A 22,151-nucleotide genomic window follows, 5' to 3' on the forward strand; every position below is an offset into this window, starting at 1 on the left:
AGTGCAGTTGATGCACTTACAATCGGAAGTACCTCATCTCCATGAAGTCTTCACTTAACTCATTAGCAGCAATATTTTATCTTATTCATCCTGCTTGTTTTAAATGCTGTACACTTTCTCATCAGATGAGTTTACAGAATTCATGGTCTGCAGACATCTCTTTATTGTGTTTATCAAATTTGTATTTATGCCTGTATTAACTTACTTTAAACAAGCCCAAAACCTTTTGTATGAGTAAAAAGTATACATTCAGGTTGTTTCCATTTGGAATGTGGAACCCATCAAAACTGGACTTTCACCAATGATGCTTTCAGTGCTATTGAAACACCAAAATTAATGTAATTAAAATAATAATTCTCCCCAAATGTTTTATTCCTGTTTTATTGAACACATCCTTTGTTAGAACACTTGACTCCATTGTAAGTTTGTTGATGATAAGGAAGATAAAAAGACCACATATTTGAATGACAACACTACAGATGTTGAAAGCAGAAGTTGATATGGCACCACCTAAATTTTGGCTTTAATATTGTCTTGCGAATATTTAGATTTTGAGACAATGGAAAGAATAAAAACACGTAGTCTGGCTGAATCGGAAAGAAAAATCTTGGAAGAAGTACTACTTGTATACACTGCTGTCTTCTGGAAAACCCAATAATGAAAAGACAATGTTCTATATTTTGAAAAATAAATGAAATCCTAAACAATGACCTCTGATCAGACAGCATAACTATTAATTTGATCTTTGACCTTTGACCAAAAATAATCTTATACCAGGTAAATGTTAAACTAAGCAAGTGTTGAAATGTGTTTTCATAGCTAATCCGTGAATTTCACAAAATTCAAATAAGTCATTTTCTAGTTGAATTAGGCAGACTGTTTTCCTTTGTTGTATCTGTCCAGATGTGCTTGTTATTTCCCACAAGCACTGGTACTTCTCATATGTTTACACAGTCTTTGGCTTTCCCTGTTGATGTACCATTCCACATCTGAAGGATCAGTGTACATTGCCACGATTTAATTTGCAGTTTTTCCAATCTGTCTGTGGTGAGACAATATGTTGACTTTCACTGCAAGCATGCACTCCAGGTTTATCTAGTAATATCCATGTTCTGGGAAAGATTTTTTGCCTTTTATATGTATTGTCATGCGAGTCTATTTTACATTGCTTTTTTGTCTAGCTTCCTCATCCCTTTCTTAGACCAGTTAGTCAAAGGTCCCCCTACCAGTAACATAAAGAATCTGTCAACATGGTTGTTTTGTTTCCTTGATCATGCAAGACTGTACTTCACAATCCTAGGAATAGACAAGCATGGTAAATACTGCATTTATTTAAGTGGAAAAAATCCTCACAGGTTAACAATTTTATATGTAATGCAAATTTCAGGTTGTCAATTTATGTACTTTTATAAATGTATAAACTGCACTTTATGTACACATTATTAAAAATATGGTTTTGTGAAATAGAAATAGCTTTTTAAGTGGAGTTTTGCTAATTGAAACTCAAATCAACAAATAATAACTAATTACTGTCTGTTTTTACTGTGGTATTTTTTAGGATTGCTATGGAACCTGTCTTCCAGTGACGATTTAAAACATACTCTGATCTCAAAGGCTCTACAGCCATTAACCAAGAGCATCATCATCCCTTGTTCGGGTTGGCCAGATGGTGATTGTCCTAAAGAAGATCTGTTACATGATCCTGAAGTTTTTTACAATGCTACAGGCTGTCTGCGGTAAGAGATTCTAAGAGTGATGATAACAGTTATATTGTTGTTGGGGAATAAAAAATGTTCACATCTTGCAGTGTCTACTGTATATGCATCACAGATGAATGGAATGCCACATCATAGCTTGAGCTTTGTTTCTGGGTTTGGGGGACAGTGCCACCTCTGTAAAGCTTGTTCTTTTGTTCACCCTTGTTCTTGTAAGTTTTCATTGATATCTTACTTTTTCAGGTAAAGTAGATAACTTTTTATAATTAGATTAGAAAATTAATTCACAAATTCTTACTAATCACTGTAAGCCGCTGCAAGGACAATGTACTTAGGATACTGTATATCACACTGTTTTTAACACTAAAATCCCTGAAGCCTATGAAAATATTTGTAATGCCGGGCACGCCTTAAATTCTTTAGCACCTCTTCATCAGCGTCTTTGTTTTGAAAATGTATCAATCTGTACAAGCAGCAAGCATCCAGCTATACCATCCCTCACCAAGGCAGCTGAAGTCAGATGCAAAATTCTCTCAGCTGAAGTCCCTTTATCTGGGAGTTAGGTGTCTGGAATTGAATAAGGTAAATAATATAACATTATTTGGAATACATACATTAGTATGTTTTAGTTACGTGTTCAACATTTCTTGCCTCGCTTTTCCTGTCATGCTACATTTAAGTAGATCGTTGTAGACACAGAACACAAATGAAATGTATGTACAGTCAACCCTCGTTTATCACGGTTAATCCGTTCCAGACTCTGCCGCGATAAATGAATTTCCGCGAAGTAGAAACCATATGTTTGTATGGTTATTTTTATATATTTTAAGCCCTTATAAACTCTCCCACACTGTTAACATTATTAGAGCCCTCTAGACATGAAATAACACCCTTTAGTCAAACGTTTAAACTGTGCTTCATTACAAGACAGAGATGGCAGTTCTTTCTCACAATTAAAAGAATGCAAACATATCTTATCTTCAAAGGAGCAGCGCTCGCTAAGAAAAGCAAACAATCAAAAAATCATTACGTACTTTTAAGTATACAGAAGCACCGTGATAAAGCGGCATTTTGTAGAGGAGCGTCCTATCTTCTAGGCAAACAGCCACTGTGTAAACAGCCCCCTCTGCTCACACCCCCTCCGTCAGGCAGAGAGAGAGACGGAGAGAAGCAAACAAAACAAGCGCCACGCGGGAAGCATATCTTTTAGCATTGAGGAGTTTTAGTTCATATGTAATACATGCTCTGATTGGGTAGCTTCTAAGCCATCCGCCAATAGCGTCCCTTGTATGAAATCAACTGGGCAATCAAACTGAGGAAGCATGTAACCTAAATTAAAAGACCCATTGTCCGCAGAAAGCGGCGAACCAGCGAAAAATCTGTGATATATATTTAGATGTGCTTACATTTAAAATCCAGCGATAGAGTGAAGCCGAAAGTCGGTTGATATAGCGAGGGATTACTGTATTCCAAATAACAATATATTATTCCAATTTACAATTATTCAGAGCAGTATAAATTAGCTAAATGCACACTTTGCTCAGTGGGAAGTAAAACAAATAAATTCAGGAAAAATAATTAGAAGGACAAGTCTGTACACCATTGGCTCTGTTTCTGATTAGAAAGGCTTGCGAAAAACTATATGCAACCACCTATACATGGAGCTCTTATGTTTATGCAGCTTTTAAAAAAACAATGAAAATGACATAAGAGTATTGTTACATATCTATATCAATATAAGGCAGCTGGCAGGATGTGAAAGGCTCGGTGTGGTGTAGCGGGGTCCACAGCTTATGTCTAAAAGGCCACTTTTTAAAATAAATAATCTTTGCGGCTTAGAGAGGGGCCGTGGTATGTGTGGCCGGAGCAGTTCCCAAGTGGTTCATGATGCGGACGGTCCTCACTTAAATGCACAGGTGAGGAGTCATCAGCATCCATAATTGGTGCCAGGAGCTGCTAATTGCCACATCTGATCCTCATCCCCGTAATAAATAGAAGCGTGAGGCGGCTAGGGGGAGAGAGGAAAAAAAAAATGAAAAGAAATGAGAGAAAGAAATGGAGGGAGGTTAAGGCTGGAGAAGTGGGGAGTCGGTGTGAGTGTGGCGAGCATGGCAGGTGACCTCCCTAGGCTTCCGAGTTGCGAGTACGAAGGAGGAAGGGAGGAGAGCCGACCTCAGACAATCTGGCTGTGATGCCTAGAGGCAGCCAAGACGGAGGTCGGCAGAAAGGAGCTTGTGGCTGCTGAGTCTACACTGGCTACTTGAGCAATGGGTGAGCCAGGGAGCACGAGAAGGAGGTGGACAGAGATAAGAACAAGTTCATTTTAACCTTGGATTTTAATGGATGTATTTATTGATTATTTTTTATTCTCACTTTTCACAGGATTTTATGGATTTATATATGTACTTTGTTTTTAAACACTGCACCATTGGCACTTTTGTTGGTTTTACTTGTGTTTTGACTTTGCTTTTAATAAAAGCACTTTTTCCACCATCCTCTGGCGTCATCAGTGAATTGTCCTCATGTCAGCTCATCTCGGTCATAACTATTGACGGTGTTGGTTCAGCAGATTCTCATGTTGGAAGAGGGAGTCTGTAAGGGACCAGCATTGTCACACTCAGCTCTTTCTTGTTTTGATGCTGTGCAATCCAGTAGTCTTCAGTGTTCATTCCACCTAGTGCACCTTACCTCTCTGTTGTTCCTATCCAGTTTTATTATTCAACCCAAGTGGTTCTTTGAAGTCTGTTTGTTTATTCTGTCATTTCACCTTTTTATATCTTGGGTTACCAACATTAACACCCCCATCCTTTTTAAACAGTAAACTAGCTCAGCCTTCATAGGGAAAAGTATTAACTTTTTCATAAATACTGAACCTCTTGAGGAACAGGAGTTGGTCTTATCCTCTGTCTCTTAACCCTAGATCTGCCTTTAGGGTTGCTGTTTTTCCCCTCATCTATTTACATGCATCTTCACTGGTAGTTGGCATACAACATTAAAACTCTTCTTTATATAATAAGCTATTTTGTTTTTCACTTTAGTCTGTGATTTAACAAATACATAAATTTAATTTTTTTCCAGAGAATAAAACTACACAGCTTTTGAACAGTTTAGGCAGTCACCATCAGTTTCCAGCTGTTTGAGTAATTTTTTCAGTGAATAATAACATTTTAGATAATACATTTCTCCTTTTGATCGTCTGTTGAACAGCTTATCTTGACTTATCTCGAATATTATCATTATACTTTTCCTCATCCATAGTATGTCATTATAATAGACTGAGTAACTCTTCTAGCCTTGCTGTGATTATTAAATTAGGTTTGCTTCCATTATCCAACCAGGCTTGCAGCTGATCTTTGATTGAAAATTTACATTTCTGTGTTATTTCGTACTGAACTTCTAAGTGATAAAGTTAAAGTAAATAATGAAAAAGAACTTTGTAAATGATTATACAGGTAAAATTCCGTTACAATGAATATCTTTACAATGAAATTTTCATTACAACAAAGTATTTTTATGGTCCGGACAGTTTCCCCATATGACACGAGTCTATAGAAATCTCATTACTACGAAGTACATTCAACAGATACTTTCATTACAACAAACTGCCCAAAAGACCTTGAAATGCCTGAATGAATCATCCACAGAGCAGTTAGTTCTGTGGTCGCAGCTAAGTTACAACCATCCCCAAACAGAAACATTGTAATTTTTTTTTCTTTCTTCTGACTTTCCTTGTACTTTTTTTTTTTTTGCTGTTTTTGTTTTCGGTGGTTTTTAGTGATACCTTTTGCTTAATGCTCATCAACATTTGAAAAACATCCACTGGAATTTAACTCATTTTCACCCTCCTATAGAAATGGCAGACATGAAAAAATGATAACAGTTCATATTAGGGAAAAAAAACATTAGATTTTTGCAGCTCTTGATTGCGGCAAAAAAAAAAAAAAGACTTGCCAGTGAATTTGGAATTTTGCCATCGACACTGTCAACTTTCTTGAAAGACCGAGCAAAAAAAGAAGAAAAATCATGGGTTGCGAATGTATGTGAGCTGCTGCATTTGAAGACGCCAAAAAAAACATTTTTATGTGGTTCACTGATGCTCATTCAAGAAACAAATTCCTATTAATGCAGCACTTATTCAAGAAAAGGTGAGGTTTCTAAACTCTCTTGGGACCTCCCCCAACTGGACAACACGCCAAAGTCCATCCTGAAGTGCGATCACCGCATCTGTGGAAGATTGTTTATTTCTTGCCGGGGCAACCCCCTAGGGCTCAACGCTCTGCTGCGGCTCGCCGGCAAAGCAAACAGAAAAGATCTCAATGGGTGATGCAGAGAACATTGTAAAAGCAGGGAACAGTATTACTTGGCCACTAACCTGGCCACAACCCTGTCTGACTGCTGTGTCTGAGTATAGGAGAGTGGCAGATCCCGCTACAATAAATAACCATGCTGTTCCTGTTTCAAGCTGAATAAAGCTGGTTTTGCTAAAGTACTGAGACTAAGTGTCGTGTTTTGGGGTGCAAGACAGGTACTTATAGCGCACACAATCTTTTAGGATTTGCTTCTGTGGCGGCTCACTGCAGCGTTGTGAGCCTGCTGTTGCCCTGCCCTGGCAACAGACAAACAATCTTCCACAGACGCGGCAATCGCGATTCGGGACGCACTTCAGTGTGACGTTCCCGTTGGGGGGGGTGGTCCCAAAAGAGTTCAGGAACCTCACAATATGAAGAAGAAGAAAAGGATGATTTGGCTTCTGATTGATAACTATGCTGCCCACAGCAGGATTCCGCATTTAAATAATGTTCGGGTTGAATTCCTCCCACCCAATTGCACAGCAGTGCTTCGGCCGTTGGGTTTGGGCATCATTAGCACCCTGAAAGTGTATTATTGCAAGGAAATGCTGAGAAAAATTCTTGTCATCATAACTTGTAGACAGGAGAAGATTAAAATTAACGCGAATGAAGCTATTGAAATGATTGCAAACGCCTGGACACAAGTTAAAGAAAGCACTATAGCAACAAATACAGAATCTCATTACAGCGAAATTTTCATTACAACGAAATATTTTTTAGGTCCCTGGCAGTTTGTTGTAACGGAATTGTATCTGTAGTTCAAATTGTGCGGAAACTGGGCAATATTGTGTGATGTGCCCAACAATCCTACTTCAGTAAAACCAGAATTTATTTTCTTTTGTTTTTTTTTTTTGTTTTAATTATATTGATTTTATTGTAATCACACAACATTCCATACAAATAGATCAATTTTTACAAAAATAGGACCGAAAACAAATCAACTCTCATGGCCAGCAGAGTAAAACTTAAAGCTAGTAAAAATAAGTAAATAGATGAATTAATAAGTGAATAAAGGTAAATGGAGAAGAAAAGGAAATGGGGAGAGAATCTGCTTCCTCAGTGCATTAAAAGCTTATTCTAAAATGTTATTCATTAGATCCTGCCAGGTTTTGAAAAAGTTCTGCACAGATCCTGTAAGTGAGAATTAGAGTTTATCCAATTTCAAATAATATATAACATCAGTTACCCACTGACTTAAAAGAGGAGAGTTAGGATTCTTCCAGTTGAGCAATATGAGTCTACGTGCCAATAATGTAGTAAAAGCAATTACAGTTTGTTTGTCCTTCTTCACTTTAAGCCCATCTGGGAGTACACCAAACACAGCTGTTAATGGGTTAGGAGGGATTGTGATACCAAGGCTGTCTGAAAGGCATTTCACAATATTTGTCCAGAATGATGTTAATTTGGTGCAGGCCCAAAACATGTGACCCAGTGAGGCTGGGACTTGATCGTTCGCAGGTTGGATCTTGCCCTGGAAACAATTTGGACAATTTTAAACAAGACAGATGTGCTTGATATATAATTTTGAGTCAGAATTTATTTTCTGGAAAGTAATTCATATAAAAGTAAAATTTGCCTATGAACAAACTACTAGATGTTTTAAAGCATCTGATATTAATTGTGCTTAAGTATTAAAAGTATAAGTAAATGTAGGATCTCTTCCCACATGTTCTATGTGTACAAAATGTAACGTTTCTTAGTCTGTAAACATTAATGTACTGTATATTCATTTTTATTGGCAGAAGTATTGTTAGCTATTACCTTTAAATGTATTATTAAATATTTATACTTAAAGGGAAATATTTTCAGACTCTTAATAGTGTAAAGTACTGCTTTATGTGGGAGCTGTGAAAAATCGTGTTGTGAAAGGCATTTTAATAAAAATCACCAGAAAAGACTGGACCAGTGACACCCCTGGTGTAGCCAGTTACTTCCTAGTAGTTTGAAGGAGCAGTTTAGAGGAGGGGTTCATGCCACCACACTGATTCTTGCGATATGAGTTCTTCCACCAACTATATACTGTAGTAGTAGGCAAGTGATATCTTCTTTTCTGACTATTTTAATGAAAATGTCTGCATTGTTTCTCCACCTCAGATTTTCAAAGCCCCTACAAAAGTATTTACTGTTATGAAAGGATGGCAAAGATGTCACACTTATCATATAACATTTATCGCACATACGTTTTATTAAACATTATATCTTTATAATCACATTACTGCATTCAAAAATAAAGCCATGAGGCTTTCAGTAACCACTGTATTTTTATTTGGGGAAAAAGTATCCTAGAAAATCTGCCCGTTGGCTTTACTGTGTATCAAATCAAAATTGGTGATTTTTAAAAACACACACTTAATTGTATATTCAAGGTTAGTTCTTTTGTATATTTGTCATTTTATCATAATGCAGTAAATGCAAAGTACAATATATTTTGATGATTCAAAAACCAAGAACAGACATAAATAAAATTGTAGCACTATTAAGATTTACCAACTGCCACTTCAGGTTTCTCAAAGTGAAACATAACAAGTCTTTTTTTTGCCCAACTTATAGAAACTTGAGTTCAGCTGGTCCAGAGGGACGTAAAATGATGAGAGAATGTGAATCTTTAATTGACTCGTTAGTTCACTATGTAAGGGGATCCATTGCTGACTACCAACCTGATAATAAAGTAAGTTTTTTCTTTGTGCAGTTATTTTTACTAAAGTGTGCCCCAAAATTGTCAAACATATCTAATGAATGGATTGCTAAATGAAAAAAAATATTGTGTCACTATTATGAAGCTAATTTATACTTTTAAAATGTATTCAGGTGAAATAAGCGTCTTCCTAACTCTAGGGTTGTTGGGAATGGTAGCCATTTAAAATTGTTTATTACATGTCATAAAATGTTCTCATTGCAAATACACCATCTTATATAAGTAATACATATAGACAGCTTACTGTTTGCTGTAAAAGTTAAACTGGGGTCAGTCCTCAGCCTGAAATATTTTGCTCCTTTGTATTGTCATTAATTACTATATATGGTGTTGCTTCATTTTGTTTAGTTCTACAAAATGAACAATTATATAATCACATCTTATACCAGAATATGATGTAATGTCTTGAAAGATTTTAAAGTACATGTTCTTAAACACAACACCTGTGTAAAGCAGCATGCTGCAAATTTGTAATGTCAAACCATGGTATCGAAATAATGAAAATAAAAAAAGAACAGGCCTATATTTTATGCTGTACTGATTTTTCTTTGTGGCAACTCTATAGGTGATGCTATTTTTTATGGACAAAGAGAGAGAATGTGTTATTAAGTTCTGTTATTATTTACTTTTTCAGGCCACAGAGAACTGTGTGTGCATCCTTCACAATCTTTCATATCAGCTAGAAACTGAGCTCCCATCTCAGTATTTTCAAGATATGAACATTTTAAGACACGACCTGCCATCACAAAGTAAAGGAGCAGGCTGCTTTGGGTCTCGCAGCTCCAAGATCAAACAGGTTGATATTTGTAAATAGTTCAAACAATGGTAGTCCATTAAACTCTAATTATTGAGCCAGTAGCCCTTCTTGGTTTTACCAATTATTTTGATGCATATGTAACTATAATTCATTGTTTATATTGAATAGTTTTTGTAATTTTAGAAATGTCAATCAATAACATTAACAAACTTACACTTGCCTTTCTAATACTATATATTGCATAATGTAGGTATTAATAAAATGAAATTTACCTACTGACAGTCTTATCATGTGATATCACAGTGAAAACTGTGCCTTTTACCATATATTCATTAACTGTTTTTCTTTTAAAATCCTTTTAGAAAAATGAGAGTAAAACTCCTTATCCTGAAGAAAAAAGTAATCCACGTGGTGTTGAATGGCTGTGGAATCCTATTACTGTGAGAATGTATTTGTCTGTGATAGCAAAGAGTACAAGGAGCTACACACAAGAGGCCTCTATTGGAGCACTCCAAAACCTTACAGCTGGAACTGGTGGAGTATGTTCAAGATCTATTAGTAAAAGAAAAAAGCTTATCCTCTCCATTGAATTTGTTGTAGATTTACAAGGATTATTTGCATACCACAGTTGACCTCAAATAAACGACTTTCTGCTGTGAGATTGAATAATTAAAGTGATTAAGAAGTGATTAAAGACCACTGCAATAAAAATAATCCAGTACATGTTATAAACTTGCATCTCCTAAAATGATGTTGGGGCATATTTATACAGCGTTTTGAAGACACATTTAATATCTGAAAGTTAAAAACCTATGTATTCTCATTAAGTTCTGCGGTTTAGAGAAAACGATTGAGAGGCAACCTTCCTTGAATATCAAGAAGCTGAAAACATTTTGGATGTGACTGGATATCATAACACGTAAAACTAAATAAACTATGTCTCCTAAAAGTCTTTCTATCTACCAGGTCAGAACCCCCTGGCAATTAACAAGGTTACCCATAAGAATAAACATTAAAGGTTTACTGCAAGGGTCTGTATATTATTTACAAATTCATTATTTTATGTAACAGTTTTATCTTCTCACTTGGTTTATATAGATCTCTTACGCAATTGCTGAAACTATTGTTCAAAAAGAAAATGGACTTCAGCACATCCGGAGGATGCTTCATTCTTCAGAACCTGGAGTGCAGAAGGCAGCTGCATCATTGTTAAGGAACATGTCACGCTACTATGAATTGCACAAAGAACTGGGTAAAACGTGACCTTTTGTCTATGTACTTATTCATTTTCAAGCCTGTTAACATTATTGGGGTGACCCAGAGTGAGGCAAAAGCCCTGAACAGGTTACCAGTATGTCACAGGGCACACTTGCATAACTAGCAGACACTTGGTTAAGGGACAGTTTAAAATCATGAAGAGGAAAAGGCCAAACTAATGTGAAGAATATGTGAAATTCAAAAATACTGTGACTGGGCTGAGAGGTAAGCCCTTTTTTATGGAGGGATAAACAGCATCAGAATTAAATACTGCATCACCATGCCATTAAATTGAATATTAACAATAACAAGTATTATTTTTATTTTATTTTTACTGGTAGAAGTAATTTAATAAAATATTTTTCAGTAGTATAGCTGTAAAATGATTAGGAGGATCAAAAGCTTATCTTTTTTATGCAGGATGAATGAGTCCTGTCGGCACAGTTTGAAGAGTTGTAGGGACTCTTTTCTTTTTAAAACAGATGAAGAAAATGCAAATAGATTGTGAGGGCTTGTTATCAACAAGCCTGCTGTGGGTTTTTGAAGTCAATAGTAAGGATTTTCCTTGTCTTACATACAGTGACTTCAAAATGTAGTTGTAAGTCGCTGATGTACAGTGTTGCCATTATTTGTATTTGGTGTGAAAGTATTTAACTAAAGTGTCTGCACAATATAATATTTAAGGGTATTTAATAGGCATTATTGTGTTTGTTAACTTCAAACATTTACAAAATTAGATTTTTTTTTCTTTTCAGTTTTATATTTGCAAAAATGATGTGCCAATTTATATGTCAAGTCTGTAACCTTTTACAACAAAAGGGTAATCTCTTAAAAGGAAAATTTTAGGAAGTGTGCCTTTGGCTTTAAATATAGTAAAATGAGGTGCAAGATTAAAACATACATCTACTGACACATTTGATCTGTACATCTTTTAATATGTTTTCAATTTTTAGCAAACCAAGTCCTACCTGATGTGGTGTCAGTGCTCCCAATGTCTGCTTCTGATCCCAAAATGTCCAATGATGTGATTGCTTCATTGTGCTGCATACTTAACAACCTGGTTCAGAGTAGCTCTCAAAATGCTCGGCTACTCCTTAGTAATGATGGGTTGAAAAAGACCTGTAGCATTAGTTGCACTGATAGGTGAGTATCATTTGGCTCATATTTTCTTCTGCGGTTTGTCAATAGGATAGAAAGGTCTGTTATCTTGGCCTAAGGAAAGGAGAGATTACCTTCAGAATAAAACATACTGAAGTCACAGTAGTGAGCTGCCCAGATGAAATGCATTTTCTTCAGTGATGAGAAAAAAATGTATTCCCATTATAGAACAATCTAGACGAGAACAGGCCATTCAGCCCAACAAAGCTCGCCAGTCCTATCCACTTGCTTACTGACTAAGTGTTGAAAAGCTGATGAAGGTGCCAAGTTTCATTGGTTAGTCTTGGCCTTGAAACCACAAATGTGCAGTTTCACAAAGTACTGCTCTTTGGCTTTGTGGCCTTGAGAAAGAAAGTCGAGGCCTGCGCTTCAGTGGTATGACACTGCATCGTTGATAACAAGATCAGTATAAATGGCCATATTCAAAAACAGAAATGATTGTCCACATAGTGGAGTAGACAGAATAAGTTGATCACTTTGCACTACATTATGGGTTTATTGTTGAATAAATATAGTATATCAGTCTATGTACTCTATATAATCTCATTGTATGTGCAATGGCAGGTTTTCCATGCTACACATATCCATGATGGCATTCCATGTATTCTCTTGTATACTCGGTGTCCCTCCAAACAGAAGCAGTTTACTTTCGGAGGCCATTTCAGTGGTAATCTGGTAGCAGTGTTTAACGATTGAGTATGTTGTTATAATATGTAAAGAGACAGCATATCCCCCGAAATTTTACTATTCCTGCTGAACAGAATCACGAAGTGCTTTTTAATGTAGTAAACAGTACAACAGTTCAGGACAGCGAGTTAGCATGTGGGCAAAGTCATCATTAAAATTAATGTTGTATAGCATGTGCTATGTGAAAAGTTTATATTTAATTACTGTAAACTTAGTTGCTTATTGTACAGTATGTAAACAGAAAAAAATTAATTAAATATTATATGAATTAGGATGATTGCATTTATTTTTATGTTTTCTTCATTTGTATCTTTTAGTATTTCTATGTTCACTTTCCTGCATATTTTAATGCTGTTAAAACCATTTACCATTTGTAGCTTCTGCATTAATCAATAACTAAATGCATCTGTATTTAGGAAAAGTATCAGCTAGATATGTGTAAAACATGTGATTTTTCTTTTAGCTACATTCAATCTAAAGCTGGAAAAGCCGCATCCATGCTGCTTTGTACGATGTGGAAACACAGTGAACTTCACAGTGTATACAAAAAGGTAATATATTGAGCATAAGCAACTACATAACAGAATGAGTATCAGAAATCATTAATATTAAGTATGTCATTTCTTGTGACGGCAATGGAAAGAACTCTTTCATATTAATAATATTGAATATATTAAGTAGTGATTTTTTTTAATGTATACAATATACAGTATAATCATGTAAAATGAAAACTATCAGATGGTGCAAGTAGCATATTGAAAGTACTTGAATGAATATTGGAGAATCATGGGCGGCACAGTCCGTTCACACTCCATGTTTTAGTGGCCCTTGATATTAAACCTCACCTTCTTAAATGCAGAAATGTGAAAAACTAAATGGAATCTTTTAAAATTCTAATTGATACTAATACAACAATAGTCTATTCCTCACCGGTTCCTAAAATTAGACAAATCTAACTGCAATTGGCAGTAAAACACATTTCACTTTTTACTCAACAAAAAATAAGCAACCATGCAGAATCCATGTTTTGTTTGAGATTCCTTTCACAATACACTTTTTTCTGTTCCAGAACACTTAGGGTTTATTCAGCTTCAACATTGCAAACTAATGTGCTACCATGTTTATGTGGAAAGAATCAAAATTATGTTAGTTTATTTTGTGATGGTGGAGTCATCAATTACACCATTAAGTGTGTTGCCAGAGGCTATAGATTCCAGTATGTGCCTTTCTGGGTTGTTTGCAGTATCTTGGTGCATCATATGGCATGTTCTTTGGATGAATTTTTTTTAACACTCTTTGGAAAGTTGTATGTTGTTTTATATATATTCCATTCCATAATCCTTCTCACTGCAGAATGATAGACTTTATATTGTTTGAAAATGGCCTTGTGACTTAACTTAATGTGATCAGAAGCTGCATTTGTGTCTCTGAGATCAGCACAGATGTGTTCAGACTCAACTGCAAAAGGTTCTGCGTTTTCATTCTGTATAGATGGGCTCTGATCATCAGTTGATCTGGTGTGCTGAAATACTATGTCCTGCCATCGTCTTAACTGATGTGAAAGCAGTAGGCCTGACAGCCATATTTTTTAATGAATAAATAAAGAAAAACGTAACATCTGTGGTATATACACACTGTATGTTGTCACCTGAGATTAGAGTAATCGGATTTTAGGACTTTGAGATGACTTTATTATAGGTTTAAAATGACAAAACTGAAAGAGGATTTTCACTCCATTTCTTGTATAAAAAGAAAAAAAGGAAAGAAAACCATCAGCATTGGGATAAAAGCAACTTAGGAAGTACATGAAAAAACAGACTGAAGGCATTTATTTATTTACAATGCAACACTGTTTTTGGTTTTTTTTGTAATTACATATAAAGCATAACTCCTCAAAACTGGCAAGCTTTTTTTAATTAGACAACTTATTTCTGCTTTAAAACAAAAATAAAAAACACTGCTTTGTAATAGTCTTTATTAATGTCGTCTACAACTAAATTTTTGCTAGACATGCCTTCTGTATGCATGACTCATCTTTTTTGTCTTACAGTAACTGTTTTAAAGAAATGTTTTGATATAATAAATTAAAAATACAAATATGTATGCTGTTGGTAAGAGATATATGTGCAACACAGCTGGCAAGATTCTGGGTTATTCTAAATTTTAGGATTCAATAGTCCTGGTTCAGCCCTTTAAGTCCCATAAAATTAACATGCTGCTGTGAGTGGCATTAGAACATCTAAAAACACATTTGACAACACAGTACCGTGCTGTTCAGAGCAGCACTGCATATTCATTTCTGGGAAAACGTTTCTGAACAAACTAAAGTCATGTGCAGCAGTTTCAGCTTTTGTGCTCTTGCAGCAGCCTGCTGCTACTGCCGACCTGAAAGTTCGCCTACTCGCCTACTGAGACACCCCTCAGACAAACAAAAACCAGGGATTCAGCCAAGGCATAATTGACGCTGCTTCCAGTCATTGTGTTTCTCACTGTTACAGCTGTACTGTAGCTTCTCTTAAAAAAATGTTTTGGCATCTGAGTTTTAAAATTGTTTTTTAATTTGACTGAACTAACAAATCGGTAATGTTTGGTGTCTGGGAAAACACCCTTGTGTGAATTTGACAATGACTTTATAGTTTCTCAATTTTTCTCTTATGTGGTGGCAAACCTTTTCTAGAACTCCAGTCCTTAACCCCAGAACAACGTGATTTGTCATATCAGCACTGTTCTTTATTATAAAACTTCTATTTGCTGCTTTGTAATACAGAAAAATGTCCATCAGTTAAAACATATACATGTACATATTCTGATAGATAGATAGATACTTTATTAATCCCAAGGGGAAATTTACAAGTAGTAAAAATAGTAAAAAGTGTCCAGGGAGCAATTCCACATAAAAGAAAGTGGCAGGAGTGATCAGTGAAATACAGAAAAATAGAGATAAAAAGGTAAAAAGATAAAGTCATATACGGAGCTGCTGGAAAGGCTGCCACTCGGATGCAGCCGAAAAAAAAAAAATTCTACACGTCTTTTCAGCACAGTGCAGGAAACTGTATTTTAAACCGCCTCATTTAATGATTTTGTAGTGTGTATTTTAATGGCAGTTGCCCCAAATGTAGCACATTTAGCTTTCTGCTTGCTCTTTCATCATTTGGTTAAACAGTTATCAGTTGCTGTTTATTTTATGGAACACCTTTGCATAGTGAGCACTTCCACAAGTTTCTTTTAACACTGCAAAGAAGTTAACAGCATGTAACAATACAAGATACCAAGAACTAATCAGCATCCATGTACTTCTTATCCCAGTGACTTGTGTTGGTGCATTTCCACAGTAGAAATATGTTCCAACTTCATTTACTGTATTTTTTTTTTGCCTAAAAAGTAACACTTATCTGTTATTTACAATATGCTGAGTATTGAGTCTTAACAAAAAAGAGCTGCTTGGAACTTTTCTAAATCCTGTTCCTTGGTTACAATATTTGAATTGTCATGCTGTCTACAGACCCATTTTTAGTAAACTTCAACTCATATTTGTTCTTGCAACACCTCACCTTTGCATCACACCATCTGCAAAACAAAATATGTGCCAGGAGTGTTTTTTTAAACGCATACAGCAGTAAATTTTGTTGGAAATTAAAAATGCCCTCTACAACTGTCTAATCTAGAATATTAACAGAAGGGTGTCAGTGGTGTAAAATATACAAAACTTATGTGGTGTGTTTTGTTATATTTTTACAATAATATTAAACAAATATTTTACAGGTCCACTTTTAAGTATACAACAAAAGAGCAATTTACTGTAAACATGTCATTTTTCAAATTTTATATTTTATTTAACATTTTTAACATTGTCTTTAATAATGAATTTCATGCAGTTTTTGCTTTGTAAGATTTTCTTAAATTACAATTCAGTTCATTGACATTTTCTGGTATTTTATAACATTCAATAGCTGATACAGATGTAAATTATGTGGGACCATATTGAATTTCATTATTGTATTTAAGGATAGTGTGTTAATTTTTAATTATGTATAATATTTAAGCAAAAGAAGATTAAGAGGTGACATGATTGAAGTGCTTAAAATTATGAAAGGAATTAGTACAGTGGATCGAGACTTGTATTTTAAAATGAGTTCATCAAGAACACGGGAACACAGTTGGAAACTTGTTAAGGGTAAATTTTGCACAAACATTAGTAAGTTTTTCTTTACACAAAGAACGATAGACACTTGGAATAAGCTACCAAGTAGTGTGGTAGACAGTAAGACGTTAGGGACTTTCAAAACTCGACTTGATGTTTTTTTGGACAAAATAAGTGGATAGGACTGGCGAGCTTTGTTGGGCTGAATGGCCTGTTCTCGTCTAGAGTGTTCTAATGTTCTAAAGAATATGGATTAAATTTCCATGGTGTTGCAAGGAAACATGTTAGGGTATTTTCTCTTCTCATTAACAGTTTCTTTCTCTTCTTTTTAAGGCTGGATATAAAAAGGGTCAATTTATCAACTCAAGGACAATGAAAGCAGCTCGGACGTCATAAGAAAAGAAGAAATATTTTTTTCCACTGAATATCTGCAGAATTCTTTATGTCATCATAAAATGCAAAATAGCTGTGGCTAATACTGCATGTTAACAAACTTCAGTTAACCAGCACAAGCAATTGTTTCTCACAATATTACAGTCAATATATTCAAAAGGTTGCATATTTGTAGGTGTTTTTTCACTGACACAAACAATATTACTACTGTAGTTTGGAGAAAGTCATTAATTACATAATGAAAATGCAAAAAATAGTAATCATAGCTGTGGCTAAGGATTCATTTGCACTTACATTTCCCCTTGTGGCATTTCTGATGAGGAAGATCCTGGACAGCAAGAGTGGCAGCTTGTTTTCATTCCTGTTCTTAATTTTAAAGAAAATTTACAAACAATGGGCTGACTATAGTGTCTCTTCAAATGTGTTGCATTTGCTGTGGCATCCATGCAGTTAAGGTAAATGTATACATTAGCTGATGCATATATTCAAAATAATGTCATTGACACACACATGTACAGTATAGAGTGGGTTTCTTCACACTATAGAACGCATGGTGGGTGTGAAAGATAAGTGGAAAGGTCCAAACCCCATATATATCGTAGTTTGTCAATGCTGTTTCACTTATAGTCAATAATGTAATCATTTTTGGAGTTTGAGCTTCTGGGTGAGATACCAGAGGCTACAACACACAAGCTGTAGTGTCTTTCACAGATGAGAAATCAATCCTCATATTGCAGTGATCAGTAGGTATTGCTGCATTCGAATCTTAGGACCATCAGTAGCACCTGAATGAACACACGAGTCCAGTATGCCACAGCATTTAGACTTACTGTGTGTTACTTACAAACATGTTGTTTGGCAATGTTTCCTTCCACATGAAGTCCAATCTTATCTTGTTGTGAAAGGTGATGCCCTTTTTACCACAAAATGGTGACTTGACCCAGCACCAAATCTTCATTTGGTCATAGATAATTTTACAGGAAGAGCTGTCATTTGATTTACAGGTTTTTTGCTTTATGACCGTATTAGTGAATCAATTTCTAAAAACAGTGTTGACGTCATCTGTGTCAGATAGTAGCAGCACACAGCCAGAGAATGGTTGTAAATTATGTAGCCGTTGCTTTAATAACTAAAACATTTCAAAACAAATAGAGCAAGACCTTAACAAATCTTTATTAACAACCTTAGGAAATAAAAAAAAAATAAACTGCTTTGGGAATTTCTAAATGGATGGAAGAAACTGGGAAATAACAGCATGATTAGTTAAAATAAAAGTTCTGGTAATTGCAGACATTTGTTTCAAACAAAACTGTGAAGCCCCAGTGGCTTTGTTTGACGTTCATAATGTAATGGAGGCACAGGGTTATGAGTCTTATTTCTTGAGTTTTATATCCAGGAATTGTATCACCAAGGCAGTATTTAGTATCTTTGATGTACTACAGCTCCTTTATCAGTAACTGGTATTTAAAAGATATCTAGTAATGAAACACTAGGCAAGTGATAACTCATGTGGTTGATACATGTCAGTGTTGCCAGATTCTTGTAGACTTAAAGCTTATCTTTATAATGACAAATAATTGCACTAACTAAAGAAAATGAATACTTTTCACTGTGCCATTGAAAATAATACATTTTATTGTTTTTTTTTTTTATTATTAAATGGCAAAATACATAATTCACAAAGTATTTTTTATTTGTGACCTCATTGTCGTTATTTTTCTAAGCAGCTTTATTATAATTAGGAAATAACAATTATGTTTGTAATTCAGTAAACACAGGGCCTGCATTACAAAATCACTAAGATTTTTCTTACTCTTCATCAATATCTGACATTTTTTGTGTATAGTTTTTAATGAATAATGGACAAGTTCAGTTTTCCTCCAGTGATAATTCTGTACACTTTATTTAGCTATTGTGTGTGTGAACCTTGTTTAAAGGTGGCAACATTTTAAGAAGGATTAACAAACAAAACATTTGTATTTGTCCTTTTCAGTAAATGAGCATATATACCGTATAACATTAAGGCTCAATTTCCTGATATTAAAAAGTGATATTAATCACTTTGTACTTTATACAATATCTTTCAAAAAGCACATCGGAGTATAATTCAAAGTGGGGTAACCACAGAGCACAGAATATCACAGAGAAATAGTCACTGGAAAGAATATTAGACATAAAATTTACTGTACAGAGGTGCAGGCCGATTCTGGAAGTGGAAACATTACTGAACAAGTGGTATGCAAAAAAGGCAAAGGTGTACGTCAGATAAGCGGAATTTGGTTTTCTATCTGCACAAGACAGAGAACTGATTATGTATTGTGGGGGATCAGTTGCATGTTGGTCAGACATTCTGTTGTGTTCTGTACACAGGGCAATACTACTACTACATGAAAATGTAATAAAGCGCACCCTGGAGACATGTGAGCATTCATTATACTACAGCTGGAGTTTTTAGGAAAAAAAAGCAGGACTGATGAAAGAATGGGTGCTTTCAGATACATTTGGATAAAGTCTACTGGAAGTTAGGTGAATAATAGCCATTAGATGGAGAATCAGACCATGGAAGAGCGTAGAGATTGAGGTTGATACTACACAAGCAATGGTGGTGATGAGCAATATGCTGAGGTGGGATTGGCAGCTGGTAGACGAGTTTTAAGGGTGATTTGAAGTATCAGACAGGAACCTATTGTAGTCAAGCTAGTGAGGAAGGACCTTCATGTCACTGTTTATGCTACAAAACGTGTATCTCGTATTTCAGATTACTTTGTGTGCCTAGACAAGCAATACACCCAAGATTATACATTTGCTGTTTTTAGTACATATTTAAAAAGAGCATTTTCACAAGACTGCATTCTCTAGTAATGTAGAGTATATATGATGATTATTCAACATATATGTTTATGTATAATTTATTTTTGTGGTACTTGTTTTTGAAAACCAAAGACTACTCCATGAAAGTGTTTAGCTTTAACAGTGCATTGTCTATCCATACAAATTAGAAGTTCTTTCAGAAATGGCACTTTAAATCACTAAATGAAGGTACCTGTGATATTTCAGGATTCATTTCACTTTGTCTTTCAGAGTTATCACTGCTGTTGTTGAATCAATATGGTATTTTTCAATTTCTGTATGTGGACATATTTTTTAAATAAATGGTTGTTACTTTTGTAAAAAAAAATAAAATCCTGCTGCCTGAATTTTATCATGTATTGAAATTAATCAAAACTCATCTGCCCTACATTTATATAAAGTCTGTGTAATGTGTTTAGCACCTGAAAATGGAAAATAATATGAATGCTTTTAGGCTTTCTGGGCAGCATCCTGCATCTGCTCAGTTTCCTCCATGTATTCTGACTTTATTTTTTTGATTTGATTTGATGTTTGCTTAAGTGAAGAATTGGACACGGCCTGCGTGAATGAGCATGGACTGCTCTAACCATCTGTCTTAGTGCTCGATGCTTAAAGAATTGGATTAATCGGGTTTGATAGATAATTAAGGTTTCATTCAGCAATTTTAAAATTGGCAGCTTTCTTTACCACTGAGCCTGGATTATGGGGTAAAATAAGCATTCTTAAAACAGAGACCACCTTTTAAAACTCATTTTTTTTTAAATTCTTTAAAATAAAAATTGAGTATCTGTACAAGTACTGTCCTGAGGAGACACTTGTGTCACAGTTGCAGGCTGGATGCAGCAGCCTAAAAATCTCCTCACTGCCCCCAGCAACTTCATCATCTATGGAACAGCCCTGCACGAGGGGTTTCTCTCAAATTTACTGATGCAGCACTTTCTTCCTTGTGCTCCATTCATACACACCTCTGGATCTCCACCAAGCATTAAACAACGTCACCGAGTGGTCCTGGCGAGGTGTGCGCTGCTCTCAAGCCTGTGTGGCTGAACCTGTTTCATTCTGTCAGAGCTTGGAGTGCAGTTTTACAAGGCTTGGGGAATCCTTTTCTAGTTTGTCACATCTTCTGACCAAACTAATGTTTGTTTTTTTGTATAGATCTAGATGCTTTCATTTTCTTTATCTTTTGTGGGAGACTATTCTTTTTTAATTAGGATTTCCTTGAAAATTACAAAAAAGAATCTACATGCAGATTCTACTGTGCATATGCAGTCTTCTTCTTTCGGCTGCTCCCGTTAGGGGTTGCCATAGCGGATCATCTTCTTCCATATTTTTCTGTCCTCTGCATCTTGTTCTGTTTTACCCATCACCTGCACGTCATCTCTCACCACATCTATAAACCTTCTCTTAGGCCTTCCTCTTTTCCTCTTGCCTGGCAGCTCTATCCTTAACATCCTTCTCCCAATATACCCCTCATCTCTCCTCTGTACATGTCCAAACCAATGCAATCTCGCCTCTCTGACTTTGTCTCCCAACCATCCCACTTGAGCTGACCCTCTAATGTACTCATTTCTAATCCTATCCATCCTCGTCACACCCAATGCAAATCTTAGCATCTTTAACTCTGTCAACTCCAGCTCTGTCTCCTGCTTTCTGGTCAGTGCCACCGTCTCCAACCCATATAACATAGCTGGTCTCACTACCATCCTGTAGACCTTCCCTTTCACTCTTACTGATACTCGTCTGTCACTGATACTCTTCTCCACCCATTCCACCCTGCCTGCACTCTCTTTTTCACCTCTCTTCCACACTCCCCATTACTCTGTACTGTTGATCCCAAGTATTTAAACTCTTCCACCTTCGCCAGCTATACTCCCTGCATCCTCACCATTCCACTGACCTCCCTCTCATTTATACACATGTATTCTGTCTTGTTCCTACTGACCTTCATTCCTCTCCTCTCTAGAGCATATCTCCACCTCTCCAGGGTCTCCTCAACCTGCTCCCTACTATTGCTACAGATCACAATGTCATCAGCAAACATCATAGTCCACGGGGACTCCTGTCTAATCTCGTCTGTCAACCTGCCCATCAACATTGCAAATAAGAAAGGGCTCAGAGCCGATCCCTGATGTAATCCCACCTCCACCTT

At 35.8% G+C, this 22,151-nt stretch overlaps 1 protein-coding gene across 1 annotated transcript in view; it reads left to right on the forward strand.

The window, feature by feature from the left end:
• The window catches only part of pkp2 (plakophilin 2), a 70,893-nt gene extending 50,563 nt beyond the window's left edge, over positions 1–20,330 (forward strand). The window contains exons 6-13 of the mRNA XM_039761664.1: positions 1,559–1,736; positions 8,615–8,732; positions 9,394–9,555; positions 9,879–10,055; positions 10,615–10,768; positions 11,727–11,916; positions 13,082–13,169; positions 17,093–20,330. Of these exons, the coding sequence (XP_039617598.1) occupies positions 1,559–1,736; positions 8,615–8,732; positions 9,394–9,555; positions 9,879–10,055; positions 10,615–10,768; positions 11,727–11,916; positions 13,082–13,169; positions 17,093–17,155 (1,130 nt within the window). The 3' untranslated portion in view covers positions 17,156–20,330. The remainder of the gene's footprint in view (positions 1–1,558; positions 1,737–8,614; positions 8,733–9,393; positions 9,556–9,878; positions 10,056–10,614; positions 10,769–11,726; positions 11,917–13,081; positions 13,170–17,092) is intronic.
• Positions 20,331–22,151: the final 1,821 nt, after the last annotated feature.

This window comes from Polypterus senegalus, chromosome 8 (genome assembly GCF_016835505.1).
Source record: "Polypterus senegalus isolate Bchr_013 chromosome 8, ASM1683550v1, whole genome shotgun sequence".
NCBI lineage: Eukaryota > Metazoa > Chordata > Cladistia > Polypteriformes > Polypteridae > Polypterus > Polypterus senegalus.